The 14,292-nt window shown below is 46.0% G+C and overlaps 3 protein-coding genes across 3 annotated transcripts; all 3 read right to left on the bottom strand.

Annotated features, from left to right (window-relative positions):
- Nucleotides 1–1,314: 1,314 nt before the first annotated feature.
- Nucleotides 1,315–6,427, bottom strand: Pmar_PMAR017790 (conserved hypothetical protein; the record flags this gene model as incomplete). The annotated part of the gene is made up of 14 exons (XM_002776869.1): nt 1,315–1,377; nt 1,488–1,634; nt 2,169–2,306; nt 3,097–3,347; nt 3,684–3,821; nt 4,037–4,207; nt 4,278–4,373; nt 4,697–4,758; nt 4,801–4,924; nt 4,969–5,061; nt 5,443–5,567; nt 5,625–5,767; nt 6,142–6,249; nt 6,302–6,427. 14 exons carry the CDS (start codon nt 6,425–6,427, stop codon nt 1,315–1,317), a joined length of 1,785 nt encoding a protein of 594 aa, XP_002776915.1.
- A 444-nt stretch (nt 6,428–6,871) lies between these two features.
- Pmar_PMAR017789 (hypothetical protein) lies at nt 6,872–7,546 on the bottom strand (the record flags this gene model as incomplete). Its single annotated transcript, XM_002776868.1, has 4 exons — nt 6,872–6,934; nt 6,978–7,038; nt 7,088–7,182; nt 7,463–7,546. 4 exons carry the CDS (start codon nt 7,544–7,546, stop codon nt 6,872–6,874), a joined length of 303 nt encoding a protein of 100 aa, XP_002776914.1.
- Nucleotides 7,547–8,644: 1,098 nt separating this feature from the next.
- Pmar_PMAR017788 (hypothetical protein) lies at nt 8,645–12,763 on the bottom strand (the record flags this gene model as incomplete). The annotated part of the gene is made up of 1 exon (XM_002776867.1): nt 8,645–12,763. One exon carries the CDS (start codon nt 12,761–12,763, stop codon nt 8,645–8,647), a length of 4,119 nt encoding a protein of 1,372 aa, XP_002776913.1.
- Nucleotides 12,764–14,292: the final 1,529 nt, after the last annotated feature.

Here is a 14,292-nt window from a genome sequence, read left to right as displayed (position 1 = left end):
ATATATACGGACCGTGCAGATAAACTTTCCTCGTGATATTGTCATCACCAACACATGTGGTTGACCATGTGCATACTTTGCCACAATGTAACCATCCCTTCCCCGAAGTTACGAAAATTCTCACAACTCTACTCGACACTATGCACTATACACAGCCAAACACTCGGATGGTAAAGTTGCCCATATGATTTTCCTCAAAGTATTTGCTTTGCTATATCAGTCTCGTGCGCTCACAAATTCTGTAGAGAACTGATTATAATGTATACACAAAATACAAGATATATGACCGTCTCGCAGTTAACTCTCATACAAGAGAAAATAGCTCTCACACAAGCTACAAAACCTACCCAATTTCCCAAGTGCTGCTAACCGCACCACCACCATTTCCTTCTCGTCATCGTCCATAACGACTCCATCCTCGGTATCTACGAACCAGTGCGGCGGCAATATATGCACATGGTCAACTACATGTGTTGCTAGGAATATGGAAATTTTGAGAAATTATCGTTGATTTTTGTTTACTGATACCCAAAATCGAGCGATTTTCCATAATATAGTGAGAAAACTTACGAGCTCAGGTGAGGAAACCAAGCATATATTCCCATACTGCTACGAACTCATGATTACATCATAATAGTAATGCTGCACTCACCGTCCATATGCTGGAGAGCAGGGGACGCTGAGATTCCCGAATGGGAAACCAACTCCGTTACTCTGAAATCCCCGGGCTGCTGACCTTGAACAACCACTTTCCTGAGCGGTGATGAGAGAATAGTCCGTTGATAAACTTAGCAATAATGAAGTTGTGTGTAAAAGTCGACATCTTCCAAAATCATCAGTGATAACAACCATGATGAAAATGATAATATTGGATGATTATAATAACTGATATTAAAATATTAATAATATCGGCCATCAAATGGAATGACAACATACTCAAAAATATGTAATTTTTTCACCGCTAAAGCACCCCGATTCAGCTGCACTCACCCGTTGTAAACCACAAGGGCTACCTCTTGACTCCTCACCGTGGTCGGATCTTCCCAACCAGAATCCGCATCTATCAAGTCTCCATCTCGTCTCATGCTACCACCGACTGCCACCACCCTTGGACCCGATAGAGAATACTAACACAAAATGGAGAATCCGAGGTTCAACCGTGGAAGATACAGATGAGGTCCACTGAATTACATCAGTACTACTGCTAGAACTTAGACAACAACAAGGGCGAGCGTTTTTTTGTCTTCGACTGTGGCCAATGAACATTGATCGAAGTCCGTTGCTCAACAGTTTAGCGGAGAGTGCGGTATTGATTCAGTGTAGACTGATATTGACACCACTGATATCAACCTCTGATGGCCACAGATTGGCTGCTATCTAAGATGTAGTATGCTAAATATAGTAGCTATAAACTCCCCTCTTCCCTTTATCATTCCAACCCATACCACTCCATCGCCACATCGCATCCCCTACTCTCAGTAGCTTACATCAAAAACCACACATGTGTGCAATCCAAGTTCAGCAGTTCCCCGAATATCATCAGCAACAACGACGAAAACCATAGGGTCTGCCAAATCCCACACAACTCCTTTTATCTTCCCCACCTTCTCGGGCTTGATCGGTATCATGCAAACCTAACCACAATATATTTCCGTATATAACTTAGTCGAAAAATTATTCGGAAAATTGCCAAAAAATTGCGTCTGATTATTCTGATAATTTCCGTCAGTGAGAAAAATATGTACATTATCAAATACACGTGAAAATTCTGAGGAAATTCTTGGTGGTTCCACGTTCGAATTCATACGTCAATTTCTATAGTAGTTGAGGAAACGCCTGAGCTGAGCTAAGGAAAGCGGACATACATGTCCCTGTATACATGTATATTCACATATACGGACACGCATATAATAGAGTTTCAAAAACCCTAGTGATATGAAAGAAAACACTAGTGAAAAACATATTTCACGACTACTGCATAGCGCGAATATCGCGTTTTTCACAGAATTCTACGCCACTTCGCGTAAAACTGGTGAAACTCCAATACACAATGTGCACATATACTTATCAACATAATAAACATACATGCATATCCCAACACCTGTTTCCACAGCTCACCAACAAGCTCAAAGTATAAGATCCCCACCCAAGACCATCGCCACCCTCACCTCGGTGACTGCATTATACACATGCAGCACCCCTCTAATGTCAATGAATGCTGTATAAACTCCTCCAAGGTTGTTAGGATATACAGCTATGATATTATCAGTATGCCTGTACTCGTTCACTCGGCAATCTTCCTCAACCTGAGCTCCATCATGTCATCCTTCTCCTCACCAACGACCACCCACATCATAATGAATGAGCTCCTTCTCGGTCGTTGAGTATCTGGCAGGCCACACAGAACGATACCAATGATATTGATGAAATAGCAAATTCCTATAACGGAGTTTCACGCGTTTAACGCGAAGTGGCGTAAAACTCGGTGAGAAACGCGATATTCGCGGCCTGTAGTAGTCGTGAGATATGTTTTTCACTAGTGTTTTCCATATCACTAGGGTGAAACTCCACTGTATAAACACATCATGACTGAATGACTGTGAAAATAACCACAACAATTGAAAATAAAACCTGTAAGTAGCTCAAAACGATCGAACCATAACAATGGAGTTTCACCACCCGTTTTACATGAAGTGGCGTAAAACTCGGTGAAAAACGCGATATTCGCAGTTTCTCACTAGTGTTTTTTCATATCACCAGAGTGGCGGAACTCCATTGTAGACTGTCACAAGCAATGTACTGACCAACTCTCGGGAATATGATATTCCCTACTCTCACAAAGCTCCTATAGAATCCCCACCATCACTATCAGTAAATTTCGCTCATCAGGAGTTTTCAATACCAGCCAACTTCCATCATTCTCTATACCGACCTCAGCTACTCCCAAAGATCTCATCCGTGCTCACATCAGCATATTTTGCAGCGTCAACCGAAACGACAGAATTCCTTCCTCGGGTAGGATCCTCATCTCACCTCTCCCTATTCGATGCACATATCTACACTCACAGTAAGGCCACCTCTAGTTCCAAACTATACCAACATTTTTCTGTCAACCAACACTGCAGCATAAGTAGCTGACATTTCCACTCCTGTAACTTCATCAGGGTACTCTTTCCGGACCTCATCCGTATCCAATCGAGAGTAATAGAAGATACGCCGACCACATGCTGCGAACACAAGCGACGAATGCAGCTTCCCATCACCCTTGGAGACCTCCTCACCAGCGGCTATGTGGTCAGGACCGACTCCTAGCAGGCGCGGTTCTTCCTCGCACTGGACTGCTTTTTCTGAGCACCAGATTTCTCGATGAACCACGCCATGTTGCCTTTCGTTTTACTCAAAAATGGTCAGTGTTGGAGAAATATATATTCGCTTTCCTCAGCAAAAATCATGAGTTTTCTCACTTATTAGAGGAGCTCACATACGAATTCGGGTAGAAGTGTATAAAGATCAACTCAGAATTTACATATTGTCACCAACACATGTAGTTGACCACATGCATATTCTCCCCCACTGAAAATAATGATGGTATCAAATCCGACCTATTCCGTATCTTCCAATAGGCAACCTCAAGATACTACTCAAGATTCATCATGTAAAAACCACAAGCATACTCCACTTACTATCTTTCCCATTATCAACATTAACATCAATGAAAGTAATTTCCCTCAGGCTGCTCATCCAAGCCACAGTAGAGCCTCTAGCTGTGATGATCGATGGAAGTCGCAGCAGATAAGAACGTATGCATCCGGTCGAGAGACCTGACCGAAACAGCGACCGCGATGTGGTGATCACAGCGGTCTACGCTGAGATTGAAATCAGCTTATTGAGTTCGTTTTGTGAATTTTCATGCGTAAATTCCTTGCGACATTTATACACATTTACATGATACCTTATCGACGACATTTACTTCTACGTTGGCATTTGCTATATAAAACCAGTGTGCGAGAAAAGCAGTAAATTCACTACGACTCACTGAAAGTGATAGTTTGCCCGGCTCTCGAAAAGACCAAATCAGACACAATGCCCCCCTTCTCCTCATCGTCATCAACAGTAATCGTTTTATCCGATTCTTCGCTCCGCTGTATTAAATCTATCAATTTAACACAACCGTCACCCGCGACAGCTGCCGACAGGGCTGAGAAGCCTCCCGTTTTCGAGGGTACGGAACCTGCTGGAAAGTGATCGAAGTGTGGTATAGGTAATAAAACACGTACAGAGAGCCAGAGCATCCAAGCTTGATAGTGGTTTCATTTGGAACAACTCCTGACCAGCCTCATCACCTCGGCTCGACGTCACGACAATGTGTCCACCTAGTATCCAAGGTCCCCTCACAAAAGATACACAATAGGTCCGGATATGCAACAATCGAAATAATTAATAACACACTTGTTATAATAATACTACACGAATTACGCCATCAACTACTATTAACCACTACCATATACTCCGGCCGAATCTATACCTATACTATCCATGTGAATTTTTTCCCGTCAGAAGTCTTGACCGCTCATTTCTGAGATGCCAAACTCCTATGCTGGAAAAAAATGCTACTCGAGCAGAAAAATACACTCGTAGAATTAATAGCAAATACGATAGTAAACAATATGCAACAGAGCATCTCTCCCCGACTCACCCACATATCCTATACAAAGCTGTTCATCACCGAACCAACCAAAGTCAACTATAGACCTGTACCTGTGACCGTTCATCCCCTCACCCATCGGATCACTCTCTTACTTCTGAGTCAACTTTATAGTTGCTAATACCGTCATACCATCGATCTCCAACACAGTAAGCGTATCCTTCGCCGTGCGCACACAGCATTTGGTCACTGAATTGCCCTTTTCAAATACACTTTTGCCTAATGGATGAGTGCCGTCATAGAGATAAACATGCTGTTATCACTCTCATTGCCATACAGAATATCATCGGAGATTTTCATGCTAGTCGGGGCGGAGCGTAGCATTGTCTGACGTAGCGTTTCTCCTTCAGAATCACCTAAATTATATTGGGAATATCTCATCTCATAAAGTGAGCAATTAACATCTGCATGTAACAATTTCTTCCAACAGTGTTAAGCTATGTTATTAATTTCATCAGCTGACCTCAGAATTTGCGTCACAACATCATGAAAATTCGCTAAAAAAACTGTATAAAAACCAAGGAATGTTTCCCAAAATTTCCTCACAATTTTCATGTTGTCCATGTGCATTTTTTCGCAGATATTCATCAGCTTCGCATTCCACAAGATACCCGTAATATGAAAAACACTAGTGAAAAAATATATTTCACAACTACTGCATATCATCACAAATATCAAGTTTATCAGAGTATTACGACGCCACTTCACGTAAAACGAATAAAACTCCTATGCCTTACTCAGGGAGATGATCCTGTCTTCACTGCCGAGCATGAGGAGGCCCCGAAGGGTCCATGCACCACAGGTTATCATACGACCATGCTTGCCTGCTATCAACTGCCTTTCCATGCTCTTTGAGTTGTATCTATATAATAATAATACCCTCACCAGGGATCGAACCGGGAACCTCTCGGTTGCTCACATGCTGATATTCCCTTTGGACATTCCAATGGCCAGTTGTGGTCCAATCCTATTCCATGCGATAAAAGAAGGATCTTCTCCCGAGCAATCAACAATCTCCAATCTATCTTCGTTATAGTGGTAAATCGTGACCTTTGCCGTGCCCTACGACCGAACAACGCTCAAGCCCAGTGTTGGAATATATACTTATTTCCCTTAGCTAAACTCAGAAGTCCCCTTAAACTTCAGTACGAAAATATGTATACTAATACAGAAACCAACTATAATTTCCTCAGAATTTTCATATCGTCACCTACGCACTCAATTGACTAAGTGCATTTTCCCACCACTGTTTCAGCAACTACTGCAGTGTCCTCCTCAACGGGATGATTATATACGAATGAGTTGATAGCAATACATGAGGCAAGAGCATATAGCTGATACTAATGATTGTGTATTGGGAGTAAAGATTGTTGCTGTACACGACGAAAACCAATAATATTCATACCATAACATGGCGAATTCATACAATAACTGACCTTCTGTATCAAGGCCAGGATATCTCCCGTCCTATCCCACTCAAATGAGCTCACTGGACTGTCTCTTTCTTCAAGCATAACGTCCTTAATAAAAGCAATATTGACCAACTGCGCAGTAGAAATATCTCACTCTTTCAATTTCACCACTCGAGGTGAATACAAACAGGTTGCTAGGTCTAGCAGCAGGGATGCATGCCAAACGCGAGGCCGAGGGGTCCCATCGGAACATCACTCTAGTCGAACCGAAATACTCTTCCTTCAAGGTGAGGAGAGGACGAAGTACCATCGAAGTGATTTGGAACTACTAACGCTGGGCATTCGTCATTCAACGCATGTCGTAGTTGTTGTTTTCTCCGATTTTAAAAGTAGTTGACTAACGGGAAGTTGCATGAGAACGACACAAAGCCTTAGCGGAGCCTCTGTTACGGAGGGAATTTGTTTCTTTTCATAGCGCATGTCTAAGCAGAGCACAACAGATCGGGAGAATTATCATCATCAACAACAGTCTCGGTCTATTCTGACGACATACAGTAAGAAATGTAATACCATCTCACCCCGACGTTCTCAATGCCTTTTGAGATGGACACTTCGATCACGCCAGCAATTCATAATATAAACAAATATTTCAAGATGTGATACGATCGGCCGTTTGCTAGTACCAATTGAAAACGCTGCCAACTAGCAACCAAAGTCGTTCTATCAAATTCTATGGTCACACGGTCATGTTGGGTCAGTCATCGACACTGAGGCGCCTTCCTCGGCCAAGAGGTGTCAACTCATTCATCGTATGATCCTATAATACATGATGACATCGGATAGAACTCGGGACCTCTCACCGGGTTGGTGGCCTCATCAGAGGTATCTCCCATAACGAGTGTTGGAGGAGTTGTGGTACTCCTACGAAAAAAACAAAAACACCAACACTAGTAGCATCAAAACCCCCAACTGTCCAGTTTGCTGATGGTCTTCTATTTCCACCACACGGTATCTATCCTCACCATCAGTGGCTTCCTCTCCCTCCTCAGATATCGACGAAAGAATCTGTTCAAAAAGACGTTCAAAAACTTATACTTAGAAATATCTCTGATAGCAAACAAAAAATATAAATTTTTCCGAATTTTTCCGAGAGGTATGCCCGCGCCCAAGCTCTAGAGTTCGCTCGGAACGATACGAACTTAGTTCATCAGAGTTAGACTATACGTTTAGTTTCCTCGTCTGAGCTCATTTGGGTAGAAGTGTAGAGAAACCAATAATTATTTCATAGTTTTCATATTGTCACCAACACACCTAGTTGACCATGTGCATATTTTCCAATACTCACCGGTAGAGGTGCCAGAAGGCCCATACCACAGAAAAATATCAACGCCGTGATGCCGTTGAAGTGAGGGGAGTTCACACCAAACATAGCAATAGCGGCCGCTAACAAGCCGACCACTAACACTAATCTAAAGACTGATGGTTACTCACATGAGGTCAGCCTAGAGGCACCTGCAGAGAGGTTCTGCACTGTAGTAAACAGCGAGAATAAAGTCCCCTCTAGCCCGGGCGGTGCCAATTTGGTAGCCAAAGAGATCGGAGGTAGTACTTGAATATTCCTATTAGGAAGTATCGATAGAAGAGTTTCAACAGCAACTCACAAAACAGCCTCGCGTACGTATTCGCCGGAAATAGCAAACGCCGCGTCGGGAATTCCCAACTGGCGACTAAGACCAGTTGTTAGTAGCGCTGGCAGCATATACCTAAGCTCACATTCGAAGATGCTGGTACATCATCATCATCGCTGTCCCGATCCACCACAGGCAATGTGAGAAAATATGTGCATGGTCGTCAACCACATGTGTTGGTGTCAATTTGAAAATTCTGACGGAATTTCGGTAAATTCTTACTGACTTTTGAACACTTCTACCCGAATTCCTATAACTAGCGAGGAAATTCGACAGAAAAAATTAGACAGCGAACATATATTCCTACTCCAACACTGCTGCCCGTAGCACATTGTGACTCCCTCGGGTTAAGAGACCCATCAGCTAAGCTTAGGGTGAATATAGTCTACATCAATTGAGTATATTTAGGCATTACTAAATCCCGTGTGATGTTGCAGTAGATGCCACGCGTGCAGAGCGATAAAAAATTTTTCTACATTTTGAAATACGCGACTTGAATTTAAGTGTTAATGTTTAGATAAGTAATCATGTTAGATTCACCGGTGTCGAAGTAGACCAACTCAATACCAGTCGATTAGGGAATGATGAGTATAATACTCCCAAATCTATCTTGGGATTGTCCAGCATGCTTCGTGGCGGTTACAAGTATCCAATGGCGAGCGAAGGATACAATGAAAGATATGAATAACGCACACAGAAGGTACTACTGGACAATAGGCTGAAATAGGTTAATTATTATTTAGATATCCTCGGTATCTTACACGCCCCCCTCTCGATGCGAAGCATCGCAGAGACGAGCCACCTCAGCCAGGACGACTGGCCACTGAAAAAAATAGACCTCACTCATCAGGCAAATCATCTTGTTGGGGAGGATCGCGATCATACTGAATCATAGGGACCACGTTGCGAAGGTTTTCGATACTTGTAGTACCGTTGGGGTGAATGATACGGACACGGTTAGTGCTCACTCTCTCCTTCACATGCCCTAGTGTGAATGCCGGTGCCAGCTTACGCGGTACTCCAGTGTAGACCAGTACTGGCGATGCAACGGAAAAGGGGTCGTTGTCGTGATTGGCCCCAAGACGCTTGTTGACCGGCCTCAGCTCGGAGTTGCGCTTCTTAACGATAGACCACATGTGGCTGAGGTAGATGTTACGAGCCCGGCGGGCAACCTTATAGGGAATCCATGGTGCCATCGTTCTCAAGGTGCTGACATCCGTGAAGGAATCAGCTCGAGTGTGACCAAAAGCGAGCATGTCACTCGTTAGTGGAATCTCTCTAGCTCCTTGAAGGGTGTAGACACCGATGGGGAGTGAGTTATGTAGCAGAGTGACCTCGTCGTAAATGTCCTGGCGTTGGCTAGGGGTCAAGTTACCCACGCGGCCACCGTCGTGTCTGAGTAGAGCCCGTAGCATATTAAGAGCGGTCCGATGGTGGCGCTCATTAGACCCCGCCCATGGGGAATAGCGAGGTAGTAGTCGGAGTTCACATCGAAGTTCTTGTAGAAGTCGCACACGGAATTTGTCCGATCTGAAGTATCCCGCTTGATCAGTATATAGATAACGGAGACCTCCCACGCATCGCTTCACCCTCTTAAGTGCTCTGATGATGTTGTCGATGTTCTCACCATCGTCGTCGAGATGTTTCCAGCAGATATGCCGAGTTGCTCTACACTGTACCGTGAGCAGTTTGGAATGATCTCCCAACGATAGGACATCACACGTTGCATAGCTGTAAGGCGCCAACTTAAACATGTCCTCGGCAGATGTGTCGCCCATACCACAGGGAACTGACCAAGTCCTAGAAGAGTGTAGTATCTTGCATGTTACACAGTCGTTTATCACCGATTTGACTGTGCGTATCAGAGACTGCACATGGAAGAGCTTCACCCTGGATGAAGTCGTAGGGAGACACCCATGACGGCAGCTACGATGGGCCGAAAGAACAACCTTCTTGATGAAGTGGACGTTCGCCGATGGGATCCACGGTTGCAGCACCACCTCTCCGGTCGGCAGTCCACATCGGTAGGCTAAGACTTTGGAGAGGGCAGTTGGGTCGATAACATCCCAGGAGCATCCTTTGTTGGTCTTGATATCGTGTAGAGATTTACCGTTAACCAAGTTGAACTGTGCTGAGTGAGCAGCGCATAAGACATCCTCTTGATTCCAAGCTTGGTTCCATTCGCACTCCAGGACAGTGGCATTAGGAGCTTGAGCATTAGACCGCAGGACAGAGAGAACCAATCGCAGTATATGGACTCGGTCTAGTACGGAGTCGACATCCCATGAATCACGGGCAATTGCTTCGATCAATGGCTCTGCCGTTGGGTGAGGCGCTGGGGGGTTCTGACCGAGGTCATCACGGATTGCAAGGACGCAATCAACGGCACGACAAACATCCTCACAAAAGTCATCTGAGCCGGAGGTTATAGACGCTATCATAGAGAATGGTTGACGATCATAAGCTGCTATACCTCCGGTAGGGTCATCATCTTCTATCAGACAGCAGCAGGAGTCAAAGTCACCTTCTAAGTCCCTCTCTTGCTCTTCCAGGTCTTCGTGGGAGATGCTTGGGAGATCCTCTCGAAGGGACATAGCTGGTGCAGACGCGGCGTTGACCATGAGCCGTATTTCATCGTGAGAGATAGACCCCGCCCAGCAGCAATGCTCTCCGGCACACTCGCCTTTGTCGGACCCCATCAACTGTGATGGCTTGAGGTTATCAGACTTCTTATAGGCAGCCAAAAGCTCACCCAATCTAGTGGTTGTCGTGCCCGTCTTGACAGGCCGGTCCAACAACCGGCTGGCTGAGTCAGCATAGTGGTTAGTAGCACCCGCCAAGTGTGATAGCGACAACCGACCATACTGCCTGATGACCTTAAGCTCCTCTGAGATAGAGTCAATGAGTCGTATGATGGCGCGTCGCTCAAGAATCTTCGAGCTCTGTAGCTTCAGTACAGCCTCATCATTGGACAGCCAGCTACAACTAGACTTGTTGTCGGTAAGGAAGTCGACATTAAAGAAGAGGTGTGAGCATTTCGTGAGGGCTGTGAGAGTGGTACGATGGTAGGATATCAACTCAGCCGCTCTACGAATGCCTTGTAAGCACATCAGTAGCTCTCTCCTATTCGATGAATAGGAGATTTGCCGAGCCGAGAAACGATACACATCTTGAAGGATAATGTCGTCGTCTATCCTTACCACCGTAGCGCCGCCATAGAGCGAAGCATCGGTCTCAACGATAATGGTGACCTCAGATTGCCCCTTAGAACGAAGAGGGGATAGATGACGACATGACGAAGACGATTCACAGACCTCCCTTGCCCACAGCACCACCGCTTCGTAGGCCTGTTGCTCGGTCGAAGGCATAGTCGTCAAGTCACAGTGCTGGTGCCAAGGAGAGCTAGGGAAATTCCTAGCAATAATGACCTTCAAGAGATCACTGATGAGCCTTCGTTCTCCATGGACCCGTCCCTGGTCGAAGCTAAGCTTACCACCGACCGCGAAAATATCGATCTTACTAGGTCGCTGAGCCAACACCGGATCTTTCTTCAGGAAGTCCATAGCTTTCGCCATGCGAGAAGCCGCATCACAGCTCATACATAGTCGTGCTGGAAGACCACCACAGATTGCTGTATAGGAGAAGACCACGCCCAGCACTCCAATAACTTCAGCTATAGGGAAGAGTAGGCCAAACTGCTTACATGTCTTCTCGGCCTCCTGACGATTGTCCTCAGTCGTCAAAATGGCACACTTCTTGGGCTGGCAGTTAAACGCCAGAAAGACCAAGACCTGTAATAAGATAGCCATGAGGTGGAGGATAATTGTGCAGATGAAGCCGGAGCAGACGATATCATCAGCAAAATACTGGAGGTTGGAGGTGAGGTCGACAGGGTAACGAGTGTGCGTATCTCCATGATCGCTATGATTCGAGACCACCGAAACCACTGACGGTGACTGCAAAACAGATGAGCAGTTCTTGACAGCCTCGACACTCGATCCTAGTGTGCCACTCAGAGAGCTGGGACCTATACTTGTTCCAAACAATGACCTTGTAGACCAAAAGGTGCCAAGCGCTGTGTGCAGCACGAAGTGGGTAGTGCCAGACTCCGCACTGATTCTGATGGCGTAGAACGCCGAAGATATGTCGGCGCCAACGATTATTGATGGACCAGTCAAGCGGATGATAGACAGTACTTTCCACAAGTCCGGGTTGCGCGAGCTAGCGCGAGGTAGAGCAGCATTGCAAGCTCGCAAATCACAAACGAGCCTTGGTCGCTTGGAACCATTGATCAGGAAAACATTGGCAGCTGGGGTGGGGCTGACAGTCGTAGTCGCTGGAGCCGATACCCACCACTTCTTGGTGACGTAGTCTTCTATCATCGAGTTATAGGCGACCTTGAGGTCAGGAGACAGTCGCTTGAAGAGAGGAGTGGCGAAGTTCCTGAGTGATGGCCTTGTCGATAGAGTTGACGCGGGTAAAAACAGTTCACCAACATGTGTTTGATGTGGAGAGTCTAGGTGCTCGACCGGGCACAGTTCTCGGATACGACAGCGATAACCCCTCGACAGAGGAAGATCACGCCATCCTTTGGCAACCAGTGCTTGGAGAATATCGAGAGCGAGTTTTTTGTCTTGATTACATAGTTGAGTAGGAGGATCAGGGGGAGCTACCACCGGGGGTAGCGATACCAATGACTTCGGGTCAGTGTCGTCCACCAGATAGATGGTAGCGAGGGAGGGCGCAGCCGGTAGTTGTGTCGATACAGGAGTAGCCTCATATACCAAACGACCAGACAGGGTAACGGAGTCGAGGCCAACGCATACGAGACACCAAGCCTTGATCAAATCTCTACCAATGAGACAATAGGGCCGATGAAGTCGCTCACGGCAGTTTAACACACGGAGAGTATGATGGCCAGCATTGAAGTACTCACCAGAGCGTATATCCCGAACCATGATTGAGCAGGGAATACTTGTGTTGATGTTGACCTGACTTCCGTTAGCTAGGGTCACTGCAACTGGCTGATGGAGAGGATCTGTCTGAAATGCCAGTATGAACGACTCTGGCACCACGATATACGAGCTGGTAGCACCGGTATCGAGCACTCCTCGGATTCGTAGGTCAGCGTTGGTCTCATACATCGGACCGAGGCTCGATTGGATCGAGATATCGAAAATCGATCGATTGTTCGGTGCTAATCAATCGAGGATGCTGCGGCGGGCAGACGAATCGATTCGATTCGAGGAATCGATCCACCTCGAAACTCGAAATTCATTGAAATGCTCTTCTACGTCAGCATTGAGGGTTACTTATAGGGTCTACAGCACCTGTCATATTATTGCAACAATTCAGGATGCCTTTAGCAAAGCACTTCCACGAGAAGAAAAAGTAAGGGTCGAGGCTAGACCGCTCAGTTGATAGCCACAGGCACTGGGAGGCTGTCTGATTATCTGACTCGGATAGACTCCATCAGCGAGATACTGAATATCCGCGCACGACCTTGCTGTTCGCCCGAGGCGAATCGCTTTGCTGTGGCACGCTGCCAATTGCGGCGACAGCCAGATATTCTGCAGATGCCGATTCCCCGGGTCGGAAGGATGGTATTCCCCGGGTTCGGTCAGATTGCGCGTTTGCCTCGAGCCTCGACGAACCCTCGAGATTGTTCTTCGGTAATTCAGAAGAAGATTATCCAAATACTATTTCTGAGCATAATCCACACCGCAAATTCAATATCCCTAGTAGCGGCTACTAAGTAGCCTAATAACTCTAATAGTTATCGCATATAGCATAGGTTCAAAAATCCGGATTCTTCGCCCCGCCCCTAAATTACTCAATCCGCCCCTAAATATGCCACATGCGTTCTAAAGTTGGATGAGTCATCCGCTATCGTTACAGCTTCTCTGAGACTGACATACATGGCACAGTTTCTGTCTCAGTGACCCATACCAGTGTGCTTAGCTAATAAATGTAGTTACGTGGTGGAGTTCAGTACGCTCAGTACGTGTTCAGGGCGGCCATTGGCCGCCGGCCAAGATCAGTAGATAGCACGGCTCAACACAACGATGCGAAACTAGATTGATCATTGCGTCGGCCAAGGTTTCGAAACGTTCAAGCCAGTGGCTGGTCAAGTTCGAACATGTATCTTTCAGACGGCCAGGGTCAAGCGTGATGCACATGAGTTTTCCTCAAGATGTCATGGCAGTCAACAAAGCCACGTGACATGCTTGCAGTGAAGCTTCAGGGACGCTCGGGTAGCTTGAAAAGTTAGGGGCCGGTACGAGTCATTTAGGGGCGGATTGGGCAATTTAGGGGCGGATTGAGTACCTTAGGGGCGACGAATCTAGGGGCGCGGATGAGCAGGTGCCGGGTTTCAGTGGTTCCATTGTGCGCAACTTTTCGAAATAGAAAATACATAAAAATGCCGGAGCCTTGGATCGAACCGGCGCCCCTAAATCGAAAGAATCGATTCGAGATCGATTCTCGG

The sequence above is a fragment of the Perkinsus marinus genome (genome assembly GCF_000006405.1).
Source record: "Perkinsus marinus ATCC 50983 genomic scaffold scf_1104296953018, whole genome shotgun sequence".
Lineage (NCBI taxonomy): Eukaryota > Perkinsozoa > Perkinsida > Perkinsidae > Perkinsus > Perkinsus marinus.
Note: the sequence above shows the minus strand (reverse complement) of the source record. Positions and strands in the feature narration are given on the sequence as shown.